This window comes from Martes martes, assembly GCF_963455335.1.
Source record: "Martes martes genome assembly, chromosome: 3".
Classification (NCBI taxonomy): Eukaryota; Metazoa; Chordata; class Mammalia; order Carnivora; family Mustelidae; genus Martes; species Martes martes.
Genome location: NC_137890.1, coordinates 140,410,704 through 140,431,990, shown reverse-complemented (window position 1 = coordinate 140,431,990; position 21,287 = coordinate 140,410,704). Strand labels below are relative to the sequence as shown.

Genomic DNA, 21,287 nt, shown 5'->3' with positions numbered 1-21,287 from the left:
AGGTGGAACTCCATCCAGGACCCTGGGATCATGACCTGAGCCAAAGGCAGACACTTACCTGACTGAGTCACCCAGGTGTCCAGAAAGACATTTTCATCCTTCACCACAACACCATCACCACACCTGAAATATTAATACTAATTCATCAGTATTTTCACACATTTAGCTGTGCTCAAATTTCTCCACTTCCTTCATATTTTTCTAGTATATTTGAATCATGATCCAGATGAGATCTATGAAATTGTGTTTTATGGTGTCTCTTTTAATCTCTAGATTCTCTCCTCCTCCTCTTTTTGCTTTGTCCTTATATTTCTTAAGAGAATAATGGAGTGGCTCCTGGGTGGTGCATTTGGTTAAGCATCGGACTCTTGATTTTGGCTCAGGTCGTGACCTCAGGATTATGAGATCGAGCCCTGAGTCCTGTGTCGGGCTCCTCACTGGGCATGGAGTTTACTTAAGATTCTCTTTCCCCCTCTGCCTCCTTCCCCACCCCCATCCTCACGCTCTCTCAAAATAAAATAAAATGATGGGGTAATTTGTTCTGTATCGTTTCCCATAATCTGAATTTTGCTGATTGCATCCTCATGGTATTTAATGTGCTTGTCACCTCTATTTCCTGAAATTGGTTTTTAAATCTAGAGACTTGATCAGATTTTGTCTTAAAGTATTTTTTGCAAGGATCCATAATAGGTGGTAAGTCTGCTTCCATCAGCATGCCCATAGCGTCTTAGGTCCTTCCCAGATCTATCCGTTCATTAGGGTTGCATGAGGAGTTTTAAAGTCTTCAACAGCCTCCTGTCTGTCCTCTTTTCTACATGTCACAGACTTGAGGAATGACCGTGTGGGATGTCAGGGGGTGGCATGAGGCTACCGCAGACAGGAGCAGCTGTCCGAGGCGTCAGGTCAGAATAAGCAGGGTGTGTTCTGGCAACAAGAAGTCTAGTTTGGCTAGAGTTTTTGTCAGGGACTGGAGGAGTTAACAGAAGCATGTGCTAGGGAAAGTGGACTTGAATCAGTTGTCTGCGGAGAACCCACGGTTGAGCAGGTTCAGGACGCAGGTTGCCTGCGTGGGAAGGAGTGTGGAGGGTGTGGAGCCTGGGGACCTGTGTTACAGGCAGCGGGGACTCGGTGACCCTGGCTTGGGGGCACAGCAGGGTAGAGGCAGGCCCTGCTGATGTGAGATGGCGGGGCGCGGCGTGGCCTTCTGAGCAGAGTCGCGGAGGAGGAAGTGCTGTAGACGATGTCGAGGTATCAAGCCTCGGAAACCAGGAGTGGCGCCGGGCTTTGGAAGGCTAAGAGAAGCAGGAGCAGGTTTTGCTTCATGCATGTTTTGCTTCATGCTTCACGAGCTTGTGGGGTGAGCAGAAGCCCCCACGCCACCCCGTGCCACCAGTGGGCAGGTTCTGGTGGGGAAGTGAAGGGGGGTCTGAAGCCCAGGGAAGTCGACGACATAAATCATTGGTGGGAGAAGTGGTGGAAGTGCCTGGGGAGCAAGTGTCGTTACCTGGAAAGGGAGCTCCTGACTTCTGGGGCCTGAAGCGGGATTCCGGGAAGGAGGCTGGGCTCCAGGAGCTGCTGAGAGCTGAAGGAAGACGAAGACCAAGAGGGAGCCGTTGGCTTCCTAGTGTGAGAGGAGGGTCCTCACTCCTCAGAGATTCCTTCTGTCCGGCCGTGAGGGGCGCTGGAGGGGAGAGCCGATGTCCTGGGATGGGAAGGGGGCAACGGACACACAGTGTCGCAGTGTCTCTCAGAGCCGCTGATGATCACGCTTGCTGAGGACTGTTTGTGTGGGCGGGCTGGGGGAGGGTTTTGTTTTTGACACAGGAGACGTTGTTGGAAATGGTGTTGAGATAATGTGGGGAAACCTAATCCGTGAAGAAGGAGACGCTGGACATGCAAGGGGACGGGGGCAGGGGGACAGGCAGCTTGCCTCCTCTGTCCCTGCTGAGGCCCTTCATGGCACGTTCCTCCAAAGCATGTTTACCATGTGGCTCCTCCGGTCACTGAGAGTGTCTCCAGGGAAGCGCCTCACCTCGTTCCCCAGGGAATCCTGTGTCCAGCACAGTGCTAGCTAGGACATGGTGTTACGTGTGAATGAGAAATCACCGGGCGCTGACGAAGAGCATAGGCCCTCGCACTGGGTGGATGGTGGTTCAGATTCCCAGCCTGTTGTTTCTCAGCTGTTTGGTCTTTGGGGCACGTCCCTTAACCGGTACGGCCTCTGTTTCCTCATGTAAACAAACCGGGATTATGATACTTGGTGGTTCACAGGGTTGTGCAGATTAATGAAAGAATTCAGTTTCTGCATCTGGCATAATAGTGAAAGCTTGATATAGAGAAGCTTTGGAGAACAGACTTACGAGTGCAGGTAGACTCAGAGGGGCATGTGATCCGGAGACCAGGAGGGAGGGATGAAAAGGTAAATGGGATATAGAGGAATGCGGGTGTCTAGTGATTACATGGTGAGTTGTCTCCTTGGGCAAGAAGCTGTGTGTTAAGCTGAGGTGACTAGAAGCCGTTGATCTCACCACTGAAGGGTGATGGTCGTCTCCCCATAAGGGGCAGCCGCGCTGCTTAGCCTCTCATGTCTTTGTGGTGGACACGGTTGGCATGGCCACTGAGCTCGGCAGACTGGGAGACTGAAAACAGCTTAGCCCGTGGCTGGGGAATGTGGACCGGGATGAAGCCTGGGACCTGCCCATGGCTAAGGAGCCCTGGAAGGCGGCAGAGAGCAGGAGGGGTGGGAACATGGGAGGATCTCATCTGAGAGGGCAAACCCACGCTTGAGGTCTGGGAGGTGGATATGTGCTCATGGAAGAGCTCTAGTCCCTTACAAGACATCAGACAGGACACTCGGTGTCAGCGTGGTTGTAAGTCATGCCTTCCCTATAGTGTAAAAAGCAATCTCTTGGTCTCTTGCCTTGGTCTCCTCATCTCCAACATGGTTTGTAACCTATTTGTAAAACAGGCTTGCAGGTGAATAGCTAAATAGTATTTAAGTAATGTCTGCTTGTAATCATCTAGTTAGAGAATGCAGTTTTTTTTTTTTCTTAGCCTTTATCCTTTTCTCTACAATTACCTGCTCATCTCCCCTGCCCCCCCCAAAAAAACCCAGGCACCTGAGTTTCAGGGTCTCCATGAGACCCTCTGCATGGAGAGCCAGAAATGAGAATAATTCACACTGTACAGAAGTCAGTGCTGTTGGAGTAAGCAACCCTTAGCAGCTTTCCCAGACAGACGGGCTCAGACAGAGGCCTGGAGCCCACAGGGGGCAGAATGCGGCTTGCGGATGTGGAGAGCGTCCTGGGTGGGATGGCCCCTTCATGAAAGGGTTGGTGGGGAATGAGTTGGTGGTGTTAGCTGAATGGCCATCATATGCCCAGACCTAGCAAGTTCACTTGTGCATCTTAACTTTCTCCCCCCGACAAGGAACTGCCTAGAATTTTAGGTGTTTCTGTCATGAGCTGTTGCATTGCCTGGCTTGATTTTTCTTTTCTTCTCACGGTCAGGTCTTCTCCTTTGGCCAGGTCTCCTCCCAGTGGTGATTATGCTAAGGGGAGGCCTGATTCCTGGTCCAGTGATGGTTCTGCTCCATCTGCCCTTCCCTCCGTCCAAGAAACATATACTTGAATGGTTGCTGAGGGGCGGGCATTTGCTCGGCCATGTGGCTGTCAGTGTGCCTTAGGGAAGACCCTTCATCTCATGGAATTTACATTTTTGTGAGGGACCTAAGTAAGTGAAGTGAGGAGTGATGGATGAGGGACAGAGAGTGAGATGGTTCCAAAGATTAAGACCTGTCCTGTCCTAGGACCTTTTTCTAGGTCACTCCACAGAGATAGGGGAATCCAGAAAAAGCCCTAAAATGAAGAATAAACAGCATGGGCCATCTTTGTAAAGAGGCAAATTTTCATCTATTTTATATGGCGATCCTGAGGCACCAGGAGAACAGCTCAGAGTCGTGTGGAGATGTTCACACCTGAGAGTCTACAGTTCGTGGAATGGGGTCTTTGTTCCCAGCCCTTGTGTTTCTTCTTCTAGGAATGGGCATGCTCTCCTGGCCTTCATGTTCTCTCGACAAGAGGGCAAGCTGAACCGCCAGCAGACCATGGAGCTTGGCCACCACATCCTGAAGGCACACATTTTCAAGGTGAGACACATCACTGCCAGGAAGTTTTGTCACCATTTTGATGGTTTTTGGTTTTGGATATTTTCAACATCTTTATTAACCCTCAGAGAGCTTTCCATGAGCCCCATTTGTCTTTCCCCTTTTGAGTCTCTTTTAAAACTTCGTTTTCATCTAAAGATTCCACTTCATTCATTCCCTGTTGTTTCTTGGGTATATAGATGTTGAAGAGCCTGAGCTACGTGACCTGTGGGGTTTCGTACTCCCTGGATTTTCTGCATCCCCATTTCTCGGGGTCTAGTTTAACATGTTTTTTTTTTTTTTTTTTTTTTTTCTCTCTTTCCTCTGGATTTCCTGTCATTTGGTAGTTATATCTAGAGGCTTAATCAGGTTCAGGTATGATTGTTGCTTTCTTGGGGGTGGGCAGAATGTCACAGTTACTTTCGAGTTTAAACTTCTAAGTCTGTTGGGGCTTTCTGGCATCAGGAGGGATAGAATTTGTGCTTGCTTCTCTTAGTGGCTGTTACCAGTAACTACTGATGTCTGCCTGGACTCTTCATGAAGGGTTGCAGAATGGTGATACTCCCGGTTTTTATTCTTCCTTTATGAAATGATTGGAGAACTTCTATAAAAAGAAACTTTCTCCTCTGCTGTAGTGTGTGTAGCAAGGGCACGCACGTTCTTTGACTCTCGCTTTTAGGGAAGGAAGTCAGGCTCCCAGGTCCTGCCATTCTTCGTGCCACAGCAGATGCGCTGCCTTAGTGCCCAGCTGCCCCCTCCCAGGTGTACCCCCATTGCAGCCAGACACCCCTAGGAATGGAGACATGGACGCCCATTTGTCTCTGATTGCTTCCAGGGCCTCAGTAAGAAGACAGGAATCTCTTCAAGTCACCTCCAAGCCCTGTGGATCGGTTATAGCACCGAGGGGCTCTCTGCTGCCCTCGCCTCCCTCAGGAACCTCTACACTCCCAACGTGAAGGTGAGCGACCCTCTGCATGGAGAGCCCCCAGCCCTCGCCACTGTTCCTCCAGCTGTCCTGCCTTCCCCTGCCCTGGGGAGTGACCAGAGGAGCTGGCCGAGCTGCTAATGATGCTTTTTTCACTGATATAAATCACACAGGCTTGAATGCCCTATGACTGGTTCTCCCCTAGGAGTTTAGCTTTTGCTTGGGCGGGAGAATGGGTGCTGCCGTGTGAGCACGTGGTGACAGTTTCAGAGTGGATGTGATGAGGAACCAATTCACAAAGGAGAGCAAAGGTCGAAGGGAGATTTCCAGGGGAAATGGATTTTTAGTGTCCTGGGTTTCTAATCTGGACCATCTCTTTATGGTTCATAGGAAATTAAGCATTGATGAGCGACAATAAAGCAATGGGTACACAGAGACACACTGTTCTAGAAGTTGCACGTACGTGTGTGTTTGTGATCATGGAAAGCATAGCAGGCAGGGGTCGGCCCATAGCTGGGCCACGAGCGTCCTCACTTTTGATCACTGGCTGTCATGTCACGGTCTTCTGCTATGCTTCTAGAGTAGATTTTCCTTCCTCGTTTAACCCAGTCTGGGAATCTAAAACACATGAGGGCCAAGTGTCTGTTATGGCAGCAGAGAAGGGCTGACTCGAGAGAGTGTGGGAATGACTGGTTTACATTACAGCCACTTACAACCATCCTGTTGGGTGCAAGGCAAAAAGATCACAAATGTCTTCCACTGGACATGTCAGCGAGACTCCAGGCCTTTCAGCCCCGGGCGCTGACATGCCCTGCTGCATACAGAACCTCTGAGGCCATTTCTCAAGGAGCCAGGTCCTCCCCTTCCAACACCTCCATGAGCACAGTCCTGCCTCTTCCCTGCTCAGTAGCATGAAGGGCGAGTGTAAGTAAATAAGTGGTCATGTGGGGAAGGACGAGCGAAGCCCTGGAAGTTTCTGGACATCTCCCTTCCCTTTTCCTTCCTCCAGTTCATCAGACCCACCTGGGAAGGGTGCCCTGGGGACACTCCTGGGGGCTCCTGCACCTCTCCTCCCCTGCCGCCTGCACACCCCACCCTCAGTGCCTGCGCTGTGTGTCTGCAAGAATGGACCTTGCAGACCGCTTCCTTGGTAGAAAGAGTTCTGCCCCCGTGCTCCTTCCTCTGCCTTCCTGGTGCTTGGGAGAAGCTAGAATGAGCAGACCGAGGAGAGGAGCCCACGTGTCAGGAAGGATATGGCAGTGCTCTGAGTCTGGGGCAGCTCCCCCTGGGCCCTGATGGCTCGGGCAGCGCCCTGGGGTTGGGTAGAGAAGGGCCGCTGCTCCTGGATGGATGCACAGTGGAGCTTTGCAAAGAGGAGCGCTGCCTCGTTCGGGCAGCCTCAGCCCCCCGTTAGGGTTCCAGGATTGAGGAGCCCAGGGCACCTTGGATTTTAGCCTGCCTCCCCTCTTGGCTGGGCCCCTGGTAGCAGAACACCACGGACGGCCACTCAAAGGATCGCTGTGCTCTGCCCTGCTCCCTCACCTGACAGACAGGTGTGATTGCCGTGTGCCCGGCTGAACCCACAGGAACACCGTATGAGGCGGGTGGATGGGGATGTGGATGTTTGTACAGAAGGAGATCGAGCTCCTGCTCACAGGGAGCTCTTCCCTTTTGGATGGAGTTACTCTAGAAGAAAGGCAGAGACCACGGCTGTTTAGAGTTCACATACTGAAGAAGTCCTATTAAGAATTTTTGTTTTACTTAGATTTTATAGAAATGAGAGTCGAGGTTACTGTGATAACATAGTTTCTCTTTCAGCTAAAAGCATATCTTTTGGCTTCTCCATAATTAGTAAAATTCTGTAATGATGAGGAAGAAAAATAATAAAAATGGCCATATCTGTTTTCATTACTTGAATGAATTATGGGCACAGAAGTTACTCTTTTAATGTGGAGAAAAGTAAATGGGAAGTGTCATACCCTGTCGAGTACGAGTTTTTAAGACAGTAAATTAAAAGGTACAGCGTGAGAATGTAATGAGCTTGACCCTCCTGAGATCATATACTTCCTTTTCAACATACTCAACATTTTAAGAGTTGTCTTTGTTTTATAGAACTCCAGTGTCACCTACATCTACGTGATGCCCAGAATTCTATGACTTGGTTATAGAATTTTAAGGCTTTCCATTATCCTTCTGTTTCTTTTATGTTTCAAGGGGAAAAAAAGGGTTTTCACAGAATCTTGAACAAATTACAGTAATTTAAAATTATGCATGCAATTAAGGAACTTTTTTTAGAGAGTATTAAATGTTGTCATACAGGAATGAATGTCATTTTGAGCAATAATTGCAGTTTGCCACTTTGGTAAATTAAAGTGACTTGCTCCAGAATGATTGCTTGGTAGATGAATTTTAATTTTACTGGCATGCCAGTGATTTCTAACAGTGTAGTCTCCCCTTGCAGGCTGGGGTCATGCCGGCCCTCTGGGGTCCTGGCTGCCAGGGCTTCTAGGCACCCACCCAGCGGGTTGTTTTCCTCACGTGGTCCCATCAGAGTGGCAGCCAGCCGTGGGCTTCCCAGAGCCATGAACTGGGAGAATTGAGGCTGTGATTCTTCTGGCTGAAGGCAGAGGGAGAGGAGGAGACGGGAATTAGGCTTGGACTTTGGCCAGACTTGCCCTGATGCAAAGGGTCTGGTCATATTCTGCATGACAGTAGGCAATACTTATTTAAAGGGGTTCTGTTGGTCGGAACCTGTGGGACTCTGGGAAAACTGGGACTCCGGTGCCGCTTCTGGTTTTTCATGATCTCACTGGTTTGCCTGTCTTTTTTAAACCCCTTTTTTATTTTGTTCCATTCATTAAACCAGACGCTTATAGATAATATTTCCATTTCCAAATGTTAGGCAGGGAGAGCTTATGTGGTAGGGAGGATCAGGAAATTTCCATGGGGTTAGGAATTAGTGTATAGGATGAACCGTTAAGCCCCTTCCTTGAATGCAGAGTAATCTTAGCTAGAGCTGCTGCAGCGGCCACTGGACCACGACAGTAATGAGCTTTGTGCCCAGAGCTGATCTGTCCCTTTCCCCTCGGAGCCTCTGTTTTCTCACCTGTCAAATAGGAGGTAACCAAAGAACCTGTCTTATACTGATCCGAAACCTCATCAAGATGTTACCACTTTTGGAAGAACATCTGGCATCTCTTGTGTGATATTAAAAAACAAAATTTAACCAAAGGAAATATGAAGATCTAATTGGCTTTATTAAGGGATTCATGAACGGGTCAACATTCCACCTAGCCAGCAGAGGGGCGCATGGAGGAGTTGTACAAAATGGCAGGTTTTCAGAGGAAGGAGAGTGGGGGAGGAAAGTTATAAGCAAAGGTAAAGAAAAGATTGTTCTAGGCAAGGTCACTTTCCCTTAGGGGAAAGGGCAGGGGATCTTTTTTATTTTATTTTTTTTTTTTTTTAGATTTTTAAAATTTATTTGACAGGGAGAGCCTGCACAGTAGGGGGAGCGGCAGGGAGAGGGAGAAGCAGGCTCCCCAGAAGTAGAGACTCCTTGCTGACTCAATCCCAGGACCCTGGGATCATGACCTGAGCCCTGAGCTGAAGGCAAACGCTTGGGGGCGAGGGAGGTCTTGTTTGCAGATATCTCATCTTCCATCTTCCTATGGCAGGTAGAGAAGGCTCCTGTAACAGATGACGTCACTAATGCTGATCAGAAAATTCCAGATTGACAGGTTAAGACTTAGTTTCTGGGGCACCTGGATGGCTCAGTGGGTTAAAGCCTCTGCCTTCAGCTCAGGTCATGATCCCAGGGTGTTGGGATCGAGTCCCACATCGGGCTCTCTGATCAGTGGGGAGCCTTCTTCTCTGTCTCTCTCTGCCTGCCTCTCTGCCTACTTGTGATCTCTATCTGTCAAATAAATAAATAAAATCTTAAAAAAAAAAAAAAAGACTTAGTTTCTGGAGGAGGTTGAAACTACACCCAGGTTAGGTATTAAGCCCCAGTTTGGTGACTTGGGCTGGCCCAAGTAACACCATCCATTTTGGACTGGTGGTTTTCTTTTTAACGATGGTTAAGTGAGTTCTTTTTATTAGGTTTTGCCTACTCTCAGGGGACTGAGACTCTGCTGTAGGCCCCGAGAACTTCTGGATGTATCTTCCCGGTGCCTGTTACAGGAGGTGCTACATCTCCTCTCAAGTAAGCAGGAGGTCTCCCTGCTGCTCTGTGCTAGTGACAGGGTGGGGGCAGTTAGGCGGACCTCTGGGTTGCCAGGCACCTGGGGTCTTATCCCTTCTAAAGAGTCTGTGGAAGGTGACTGACAATAGCAATTAATATTTATTTATCACTTACAGGATGCTAGGGCTGTGCCAAGAACTGTTTGTGTGTGAGGCATGTTCATTTTAAATCTTCGCAACAAGTCAGAGAAGTGAAACTCTTATGTCCGTTTTTCCAAAGAGGATGTGGAGGCTGGAGGCAGTTGGTAGCGTGTCCCAAATCTCACAGCTGGAAGCGTGCCTGGCTCCGAGCAGGCCCGTGCTTTGCAGCTGCATTTATCACCTGATGTGTTTACAGCGCCGGCTGCCAACTAGAATCCCTTGGGAGCTCTTGGTATCATGGCCAAGTCAGAATCTCCAAGGGTGAGCCTCCAACATTGGAAACTTTGAAGCTCCCAGGGGGTTTCCGTGTGCAGCGAGGTTAGGAACTGTGGGCTAGGGAAAGAGCCACAGACCGATTGGGGGTTAAGTGGTAAAAATACCAGTAGCATCACACCAGCAAAGGAAATGTTTTTCCCAAGAAGCAGATGAAGTGTGAGTTGGTGACAGATATCTTTAGGAGAGCTCTGCCTCTAAGCGCGTACCTTCCAGATAAAGTCTTGTAAGGAATCCAGCAAGGACATACTAAACGTACAACATTGTTAGCAGAGTCCCTATGGGGTAGGATGGGATGGCATACTGTTGTTTTCTTAGGAGACCCCTGAAGCAGAGAGATTGAGTAATTTTCTGAAAGTCTCATAGAAAGTTTAGTGTGTGGTGGATGTAGTAATTAGTAGAAAAAGCTGGTGATTTTCTGGGAGTCTTGTGTGGCTGACAGTCCAGAGGCACATGAACATTTTAACGTATTGTACTTTTTCTTTTAGGGATGCTTTTTTGTAAAGAAAAGAGTATTTGCCATTACTTTCGGCTTTACTAGCTCACTGTTAATTATTTAATCCTGTGATGATTGTTTACTTGTCAGAAAAATGAATTTTCTGTTTTTATTTAGATGAAGCAGTGATTTTTCAAAGTGTGGTCTGCTGACCAACAGCATCCATATCATCTGGGAACTCATTAAAAATCCACAGTCTCAGGCCCTCCTGCAGACCTACTGAGTCAGAAATCTGGGGGTGGAACCTGAGGATGTGCATTTTAAGTACACTTTTTAAATAAAAGGTTTTTGTGGGTTTTTTTTAACTTCAGTTAAAAAAAAACATGAAATTTACTGTCTTAACTATTTTTTTTTAATATTTTATTTATTTATTTGACAGAGATCACAATTAGGCAGAAAGGCAGGCAGAGAGAGAGGAAAGGAAGCAGGCTCCCCGCTGAGCAGAGAGCCCGACGCGGGGCTTGATCCCAGGACCCTGGGATCATGACCTGAGCCGAAGGCAGAGGCTTTAACCCACTGAGCCACCCAGGCACCCCAGTCTTAACTATTTTTAAGTGCAGAATTCAGTAGTGTTAAGTGTACTCCTGTTATTGTACAATAGATCTCCTGAACTTTTTCATCACAAAACTAAAACACTGCGGTCATTAAACAACTCATTTTCCCCTCTCCTCACCCCCTGGTAACTTCCATTCTACTTCTGTCTCTCTGGATTTCACTTCTCTAGGCAGCCCATGTAAGGGGACATACAGTGTTTGTCTTTGTCTTTTTGTGACCAGCTTTTTTTTTTTAGTCTCATGTCCTCAAGTTTCATCCATGGTACAGCATGTGACAAGATTGCCTTCCCTTTTTCTTTTTTAAAGATTTTATTTATTTATTTGAGAAAGAGAGCACGCAGAAGGAGAGGGAGAAGCAGGCTCTCTGTTGAGCATGGAGCCTGATGTAGGTCTTGATCCCAGGACCCTGGGATCACAACCTGAGCCGAAGGCAGCTGCTTGACCAACTGAGCCACCCAGGCACCCCTGGATTGCCTTCCTTTTAAAGGCTGGATAATACTCCATTGTATGTAGGCACCACTTCTGTTTCTCCATTCATGAGTCCACAGACGTTTTAGTTAGCTTCCATCTCTTGGCTACTGTGAAGAGTGCTGCAGTGATCCCCCGGGGGTGCAGATATGTCTTTGAGATCCTGATTTCCTATCCACTGGATATAGTCCCGGAAGTGGGATTGCTTCCAGAGGAAAGTCCACACAGTTTTCCATAGCAGCTGCCGTTTTAGATTTCCACCACCAAGAAAGGACATGGTCTGTGCGTTCCCGGGTCATACTGTTGCATACTCTAGCTTGAGGGCCCCGGATTAAAGTACAGACGCTGCCCCTCTCCGCAAATGCTGTTGTGACTGATATTTATGTGAGAAATTAATCTTGTTGGGGGACATCAATCAACAGGTGAGCCGTCTCCTGATTTTGGGAGGGGCCAACGTGAACTACAGGACAGAAGTGTTAAATAATGCCCCAATCCTGTGTGTCCAGTCCCACCTCGGCCATGAGGAGGTGGTCACTCTGCTCCTGGAATTTGGCGCCTGCCTGGAGGGAATGTCAGAGAATGGCATGACCGCCCTCTGCTATGCTGCAGCTGCTGGCCATATGAAGCTGGTGTGTCTGCTGGCCAAGAAGGGCGCGAGGGTAAGCCGGTGGCATTCCCCAGTGGGTGGGGGCAGGGGCAATGTCTTCAGAGCCTTGTTAAAACTATTGTCAGCTGGGCCAGCCTCTCTGCTTTGTCGAATTGCAACAGATAGAAATTGCCACACAAACAGAAAGGGTGAGCAGCCTATGTCAGGCAGAACCTGAGGGTGGTGCTCAGGGGCGCAGCTTTGGTGGGGAGAGAGGGTCCTGTGTTTTGCTCATAAGCTCTGAACTCTGCTTCATACTGCTCAAGACGAGGCAGATACCAAGAACACCCCTGGCCACTGGCCGCAGGAAGTGGAGGGGTCATCCTTCCAAAAGCCTGGAGGTGGTGACCTAGAGCTCAGTCACACATTGTAACACAGCGCTGGATTGATAAGAGATTTTAGATGTTTGATTTTTTTCCCTCTCTTCTGCCTATCCCATTTCATTGCATGTCTCTCTCTCTCTCTCTTTTTTTTTTTTAAGATTTTATTTGTCAGCTAGTGAACATGAGCCAGGGGGAGGGGCAGAGGGAGAGAGAGATACAGGCTCCCCACTGAGCAGGGAGCCCAATGCACCAGGCTCAAACCCAGAACCCTGGGATCATGACCTGAGCAGAAGGCAGATGCTTCACCGACTGAGCCATCCAGGCATCCCTCATGTCTCTTTTTTTAAACCATCAAATGAGTCCTGTGGGTCTTAGAAGCCACATGCTTGAGCACGTGGCATGGGAGCTGGGCAGCCGAATCCCCATTTCTCCACCTGCCAGAGAGGATACTAGACACCCTGTGGAGCCTGTGTGCCTCAGGCTTTCCATCTGTATAATGAGTATGACAACAGGATCTACCACAGGGCCACTGTGTGAGCATTAGGTAAATGTAACCATGTTATTAAGTAAGTTACTCTAGGGTCATTAATGTGAAGAGAATAAATGAGAACAGTGCCAAGCTCACAGTAAACTCTATTTAGGTTTACTATAAACATTTTGTGGGGAAAGAGGGGATGTGCAATAGAAATAAATCGCTGGTATTTGTCTTTATGGTGAATTAGGATAGTTTAGTTTCAACAAAAAGACATTTATTAGGCTTACACTAACTGTGGGAGCCTTTTTGTTTTCCCCTCCAAAATACAACATTTGGGACAAATGAACTTTAGCTCCCGGAAGGAGAGTGCCGCAGTGAAGCAGTGGGTTCCTTCATTTTTGCATCTAAACTGTGGCATCTTTATTCCGAGGCTGCCCGACCCTTCCCAGCACAGCTGACAGCCCTACAGGAGGAGACTGGGTGGCATTCAGGGGGCTCCTGCAGAGCTTTTGGGTGGGGGTGCAGAGTGTCCCCAGAATCCGCAAGGGGGTGAGGGCAGACCCTGAGCTCCTTTCAGGTGCAGTATTTCTGGGATTAGATAGGGAATGACACATCGTCTGCGGCCTCTTGGACCTTTAGGAGGTAAGCCGCACTTAGACACTAACCTTGTGGTGAGCTGGCCTTCCTGGCTTTGAGCCCCCACTTTACCTGCTAACTCGTCCTAGCTCCCCTGACTGTACATGACCTCCTTCCCCAGTTACATAACCCTCAGGGTCCCTTACTGCTCTTCCCTGTTCATAGCTGGGTTTTTCCAGATCCCTGCCTTTTGCTGCTCTCCTGGTTCAGTGACTAAACTGCTTTATTTCCCCAAATCCTAGCTTGACAAAGCACACTTACGAGTGTTTCACTCATGCGACCAGCATTGGGAAGCCCAGGGCTTTGGCTGAGGTTTTGGTCTGTGTCCTCACCCATGTCTCCCAGAGAACTTGGAGCTCTAAGTCATTTGCTGGAGAGCCAGGAAGTGATTGCTAGATCTACAAAGTGTCCCAGTGGCCTGGGGTCCATTCACTACAAGAAAATTCATTCAAATGGAGATTCAGTGCTCTAGAGAAAGTTGCCTTGGAATGGGAACCCCACAAGCACCTGCCGTGGGATGGGGTTTGTGCACTTCATTTGGGGTGCACCGGTGATCTCCGAGGGGAGGTGATACTAAACCGTGCCCTTCTCCTGCCCCCTAGGTGGACCACTTGGATAAGAAGGGCCAGTGCGCACTGGTGCACAGCGCGCTGAGGGGCCACGGCGACATTCTCCGGTACCTGCTGACCTGTGAGTGGTCGGCGGGCCCTCCCCAGCCGGGCGCGCTGCGGAAGAGCCAAGCCCTGCAGCAGGCGCTGACGGCGGCCGCCAGCATGGGCCACAGCTCGGTGAGTCGGCACTACGGAGTCCCTCCTGGGAAACTGGAAGTCGCAGCCCAGTGTGGGTCGGGTGCTTTTTCCGGTCATCTTAGTTGCTAGCCTGTGATGCACATAAGGAATGAAAGGAAATGAGGATTTCAAGAAATGGCAGTTGGTTTGACCGCGTGTACAGACCTTGGGCTGGTGTCCCACCCTTCCCTGGAGAGCCCCCCTAGTCCAGGGTCTCGGTGCGCATGCGCGCTCTGTACCAGGGTCGGCGAGGAGGGAGCCCTTGCGATACTCTTTCTCTGCTCCTCCTCTGTTGTACGTTTACTCACCAGCCCTGCTGTCTTCCACTTTTTCCCTTTGATTCATTCTTTTGTCCTTGTGATGTTTTAAAAATAATCACGTGGAATGCTAATTCTAAAATTGTTGCTGAGTATTTGAAGCATTTTTAAAAATAGGACTTGAAAGTTCTGCTAGCATGTGAGAATGTTTGTCATTCATAGTCCCTGCACTGAAGAAAAGCTTCGTGGAGTAGTTAAATAGAGCACTTATTTTTGGTAAGTGCGGGTGTTTCTCCCTTTGAGGATTTAATTGTTATCTCCAGACCCGTGGGTCTGGGACTTAATAACATTTTACCTGTTCTCTTCCTCCTCTTTCTCATTCTTTATTACTTTCAAGCAATTAGAGTTGCCAATATTTGGTAAGATCCTAACCCACAATGATTTATAGTAAATTTGGGTGCACAGCCAGATGGCTCTCTGACTTTCTGGCATTAAGACACACGGGCAGACACACGGTCATGTGCACACATGCACGCATGTGTATGGACTGAGAGCTGGCTTAATTGTGGCATTTAAAACATTAAAAGTACACATAGGTAGTGTACTTAAGCAAGCATGATATATCGCAACAAGTGCAGAAATACAAGAGAACGCAGCTGTCTTCTCTTAAGACATGTAAAAAAGATTTACAAAAATATGAAACAATGCCAGCCAACTTACCTATGTATTTTATTTTTGGAAAAAAGTAGTAATTTCATTTCAAAAATACATATTTCGTAGCAATATGTTAAATGTTATTGTGTAATGGGTGTATAGTTATTCCTTTAAAATAAAACTATAAATGTGTTTTTTAAATAGCCATATATGTAGATGCACTGAGAGCGTGTTAAATACACACATCCGCAAATGGAGATTTTTCCCTTTTTAAAGTGCTCCCTAAATCTGCGTGGGAACACAGAGTGTGAAGAATCATCATAAGGAGGACAATGAATGCCATGTATAGATGTGACCTTTGTCTTAACTCCTGTCATACTCAACTTGTTTCAAAGCTGGCTGGGAGGAAGGCTGTGCAGAAGCAGCCTCCATGGGGCCCGGAATGGTCTCCTGGAAGAGGGCAGGCTCCTTCACCAGAAGACTTGAAGGGTGTATTCCTTTGCTAATGCTGTTGAAACGAGTGACCACAAACTCCCATGTCTTCAAATAACTCACACCTATTCTCTTATAGTTCTACAGGTCTGAAGGCTGAAAATCAGGTGTCAGAAAGCCAGTGCTCCTTCTGGAGGATCTAGAGGAGAACATTTCCTTGCCTTTTTAGAGCTTCTAGAAGCCTTATATTCGTTAGGTAGTGGCCCCTTCCTCTATATTCAAAGTGTGTTACTTTAACCGATGCTTCTCTCATCCCATCTCCTTGCTCTGGCATTGGTTCCTCCTTTCCCTCTTTTGAGTGATTATATCAGGTCTCTGTGAGATGTACACCTGATAATTCAGGATACTCATCTCATGTTAAGGTTCATAATCACATCTGCGGATTCCCTCTTGTTCTATAAGGTAACATTCACAGGTTTCCGTGCAGGGGATATGGACATATTGGGGTCATGATGCAGCCTGCCACAAAGGCTGTGGCTTGGGAGAATGGAAAAGGGCCTTGTGACGATCTCCTCTTGGCACTGTTGCATAGGGTGAATGTTGGCTTAGGGCTCACGTGCTGCCATTTCCCCATGAGCCAGCACTCCTGCCTGCACACTTGGGATCCAAAGCTCTGTTTGCTAAGGGAGAAAGGAAAAGAAGAATGTTGTCAGTAGAAAAATCATCCGGATGATACTATTTATTTTATTTTATTGAAAAGGTGTATCTTGCTTTGTTTTCTGTCTTTGTGAAAAAACGCGTTCACTGTCTCATGGCGATTTATGCAGAAACTGCACTTTGTACCATCTCCCGTGTCCTTTGTTGATTAGGTTGGCATATTTGGGTCATGTTGGAATTCATTAGAATTCTGAGTGCCTAGTAATCCTGAACGATGTTGCTGAAATTCACTGAGGTTTTTTTTTTATTCTTCTAAAAGTGAAAATGTGAATAGCATATGAATTATGCTTGAAAACAGTTTTCATTATATTTTGTCTCCTTGTGCAGCATGAGATAATCATGTTACAAAAACAACACCCTCTCTCCTTTGATACATGGGATATAATAAGCCCATATGGCTCTGAGAACTCATTAAGTCACCTTGCCACTTCTGACAGGTGGTCCAGTGCTTGCTGGGGCTGGAGAAGGAGCACGAAATAGACGTCAATGGCACTGATGCGCTGTGGGGAGAAACAGGTAATTATGGTTCCCTGGCTTGTGGTCTGGGCCAGCTTTCTTGATGGGTTAGCCCCCGTTTTGGCCTGAATTGTCTTAAAAATGACTTGGGATGCATGTAGTCCTATTGTTATTTTATCACGAGGCATTTGAAGTGTAGAGCTTTTAAAACTTCCCAAATGAGTAGTAAAAACTTTACTCGAAGCCAGTAAAATCATTTTTGAATTAGACTAGCAGTGTAGCAGTTCCTGCAACATCTAATGAATCTCAGCTAGAAATACCGAAATATGGTAGTTTCTGTGTGATGGAGTCTTCCGTATCCGAACCAGCCTGGTCTTCTGTGAAAGACGCAGCCTGAGCAGGGCAGGCGCTTCCAGCCTGGTATTCCGATGAATCGAAGGTGCTGGGCAAGGAAGGCTGCAGCCAGCCTTGCAGAATGAGAACAGGACTGCAACCCTGGGGTGGGGGGTTGGGGTGGGGGGGGGATCTACTTAAAGTCTTGACTACAAGATACTAAATCCCTTTTCATCGGTGTGTGGGGTATGGGTGTTTAACTGTAGTGTGGGAGGGAAGCCTGAGGTGAGTACATCCTGATGAAGATTTGAGTCACTTACTTGTCAGATTAGTGCAGATAATGCTGCTTTGAAATTTTCCATTTGACTGAGTTGGGATTCAAAAGATAAGACTCCAAGTGATGAATTGTTATTGAATAGGTGTAACCAAGAGTGTTAAAATGCATTTCCAGGCTGTGGCTTGTGGCATACATACCTTGGAGATACTGCAGGTTTAGGTCCAGGCACCACAATAAAGCAAATAACACAATGAAGCGAGTCAAATGAATTTTTGGGGTTTCCAGTCCATGTAAATGTTCACATAGTACTGTAGCTTGCTAAGTGTGTAGTAGCATTATGTCTTTAAAAGTATACACACCTCGATTAAAAAATAATCTTTGCCCAAAAAAGCTATCCTCTAGGCTTTGAGTGAGTCATAATCACTGATCACAGATCACCAAACAAATAAAATAATGGAAAAGTTTAAGTATTGTAGGAATTACAAAATGTGACCCAAAGACATGGAGTAAGCAACTGTGATTGGAAAACAACCCTTTCTCGGTGGCAAGGTTACCACAGACTTTCAGTTTATAAAAAACAGTGTCTGTGACGTGCAGCAAAGTGCGATAAAACAAGGTATGCCTGTGTCTGCCTTCAGTCTGTACAGGCGCAGTATTTCCAAATGCTTCCCAGTTGTTTCCTAGCAAGCCAAATGTTAGTGTGTAGAGCTACTCAGCTAACTCATGCTTGGGAAGCACGTCCGGTGCCCAGCAAGGAGTACGGGCCTGCACTCCCGAGCCTCCTGGCGCCCTCTCTCTGGGGCTGCTGCCATGTGCATGACTTAGGAAGCTCACTGTGGTACCTTGGGAGGAGAAGGCAGGACCCCAGATGGTGTTTGATTACACTTGGCCTGAACGTGCATAGGTTTAACTAGTGCCCTGGATTCCGTGGAGCCTTTCCTCCGCCCGTTCAAGTAGCACAGGCTGCTCTGTAATTCAGCAAAAGAGAAGCATCCATCCACTTTCATACTGTGTGGCGGGTAGCAGTGTGGCGCCCACCAGGTCACAGCGCACGACTTGGCTTTGTACTGAGCCAAAGGTCGGAATCCCTATGTGGACTGCCCCGCTGCGGGACCCGTTTGTTCGCTGACGACCCTCGGAAGTAAAAGAAGTTGTTTCACTTCCTGGCTGTGTTTGATCGTCATTCCTGAGTGTGGTCCATGGTGCTTTGTGTCTCAAGCACTCTGAACCGGAGCTTGTGGGACTCCAGCCGCAGCCCAAGGGTAGCATCCCGCGAGTGATCCTGTCGGGGACGTGGGAGGGTGACGGGAGTAACTGGAAGCATGTGGATAAAGCAGTTCGGCATTTCTTTTTGAACCTCTGTGGAAGTTAATACGGGTCTGCTCAGTAGACAGGCAGCGATGGCCAGCTTGGCTTTAGGATACCCACCGATGGGGTCACCAGGCAGGGTCTCTTTGGTCCGTGTTTGGCTCGCCTTCCCATCCTTTCTCTGTGCAGCGGTGCCGCCCTGTTTGCTGATGGCAGCTACCTGCCCCTCCCTGCTCTCACAGCCATGTTCCAAAAGTAGAGCAGCTACATCGGTGCACAAAATCCTTTCCCACTTTGCTGCTGGGGGAGACCCTTGAGCACCTTGTGTAGCTCCTTTATGTTGCAAAAGTGTTGTTTTCATGCCTGTTGCTGATTAGAAGCTGCAGGTCATCCATGATGACAGCTGACAGCCAGAGAGGAAGGAGCCCAGGGAACAGCAGTCCCGTTGGAGGTCTCTGGTCACTCTGGCCAGTCGTGGCGGGGTTGGTGGGAGTAGGGACAGTCGTGTGCCTTCTGTACCCTGAGCATCACCCTGCTGAAGACCTGGAGTCACTAAATGTCATCACAAAAGGGGATGGTTCCTATCTGAGGTTGAAAGTATAATAGATTTTAAAGACATTCATCTAAAATAATAACAGGGTTTAATTTGAAAGTTTATTGCTATAAACCTGCAGCTTTTAGAAAACTTACAGGACGTGTCTACTGCCTTTAAGAACAGAGAGCTTAATTTATGTAAGCCTCCCTTCCACCAACACCTGGGCCCATTTGCTTTTCACGTTTGGTTGACATTTAGAGTCCTGCTCTGGAGTCTGGTAGCTCTTGCACACCTGCCCTCAGGTGGAGAGGTGGTGGGACCCATCGGAAGACACGGGGGAGGGGGGGCTGGTGTGGGCCTCTATCCATAGCCCCGCTGAGCCTCTGCTCCGTGAGGGTTGTTCATAGACGCTGCCAGACAGTCTCAGGCCATGCTCTCCAGGCAGCCTGGAACAGGACACCAACCTGTCAGATGCTTGTGTTATCTGTTTCAGGCATTCCTCAGTCATGACAAGTAATTGCCGGCTCCCACAAAGTCCCAGCCCAACCGAGTTACTGTTTCCATATCTGTGTTTGTTGTGAATGAGCCCAGACTGAAATGATGGGAGATGCCTGACTGGTGACGGCATGCCATGGCGAGTTGTCCGAGGAGCTGTGGTTCCAAGCTGCAGGCTGCTCTCAAGCCTGTGAGCCTGCTCCCTGGGCGTTGGGTCAAATTTTCTCTTGCTCTGTAGGGAGACAGAGGCCCTTCTCTTTCAGCCTTTGTCATTTTATGTGCAAATGTGCCTGTCTTGAAGGAGAGCCTTCCCCCACCCCGACTCCGTTGGGACATTTTGCAAGTCAGCGATTTATATATTTAGTTGTTGATGTTGTTTATTTATCAAAGGCTGTTTTCCCCAAACTGTGGGCTTCAAGAAGGCAGACGTTTCCTGGTCTCTTGTGCTCACCTGTGTGAACGGCGACTCTTGATTCTGGTGTTGTCTAGCAGAACTTCCTATGATGTTGGAAAGGTACTCTGTGCTTTTCAGCCTGGTGGCTGCGAGCCACTGGCCTCGGCTGGTGCTTGTCACTTGGGTGCTGGCTGAGTGAACAAGTGGGTTTATAGAAAAAAAACCATATAGTTTGTAGGGTAGGTGACATTAACCTTGCAGAATAATTTGGGAGAAATTTTGTTGCTGGAGAGGGAGAGGTAAGGATCCTCTTGCTCCTGAGGGCCCCGTCTTGCAGCTTCTTTGTGTCTGTCATCGCACAGGTCGTGTCCTGCTGGATTCTGGGCTGGCTCAGAGACTCTCGTCCGAGTCAGCAGCGCCGCACGTGTGTGGAAAGTGGAGCGGGGTGCTGGCTCGCACATGCAGGAGCACAGCTGTTAGCGACCAGACGGGGTGTGGGTGTGGCAGATAGCACCCAGCACCCGTGCCCGCCCCTCCTTGTGTCCCTCACGTCCCCACGCCTCCCTCCCTCCACTGCCAGCTCCATTGCTCACCCACATGTGCTGTGCCCTCACACTGCCGTTCCCTCAGAAACCCTTCCCACCGCTTTCTAGGTGGTCTGTCAACAGGCCTGAGGCCCTGGGCTTCGTGCCCATCGGAGACAGCTCCCAGAGCTCCCCTTCCTGGGTTTCTGCAATGGGCTGCCCTGTCAGGGGAAGTCAGAAGTCTGACTGAAATCCTTCCTGTCAAATGTTCTCTTCCGTTGCTCAGGCTATTTCAGTTGGTAAAATAGTTTGGTTGGTAAACACTTTCTAAAGAAGTTTAAGTATTGTAAGTACTATGGGTTTTTTTCTTTATAAGGATTTTATTTGTCAGGGAGAGAGCAGGAATGCGTGTGCACACAAAGCGGAGGGAGAAGCAGGCTCCTCGCTGAGCAGGGAGCCCCATGCGGGGCTCAGTCCCAGGACCCTGGGATCATGACCTGAGCCGAAGGCAGACACTTAACTGGCTGAGCCACCCAGGTCCCCCTAAATACCATGGTTTTTTTAATGCCAAAGCTGTTAAAAACACCTGATTTGCCTCTCAAAGAGCTGATTCTCCTCCGCTGTCCATTAGGTAGCTTCTTCAGCTCCAGGGTTCTCCCTTTCCTGGCGAGTTGGGGCAGGTTGGTGCAGCATGTGTCCTAATCACGGCTCACTGTTCTCTTTATTCTGGACGGAATTCTGGGTAGGACCTGGCTACCTCTGGAACTTGAATCTGAGGTCTAGCCCTGTCAGCTGGT

The 21,287-nt window shown here is 48.4% G+C and overlaps 1 protein-coding gene across 1 annotated transcript in view; it reads left to right on the top strand.

The window, feature by feature from the left end:
* TANC1 (tetratricopeptide repeat, ankyrin repeat and coiled-coil containing 1) overlaps positions 1-21,287 on the top strand; it is a 153,065-nt gene that overhangs the window by 108,594 nt on the left and 23,184 nt on the right. Inside the window, exons 13-17 of the mRNA XM_080798596.1 lie at positions 4,039-4,147; positions 4,980-5,102; positions 11,663-11,899; positions 13,923-14,108; positions 16,606-16,684. Of these exons, the coding sequence (XP_080654722.1) occupies positions 4,039-4,147; positions 4,980-5,102; positions 11,663-11,899; positions 13,923-14,108; positions 16,606-16,684 (734 nt within the window). The remainder of the gene's footprint in view (positions 1-4,038; positions 4,148-4,979; positions 5,103-11,662; positions 11,900-13,922; positions 14,109-16,605; positions 16,685-21,287) is intronic.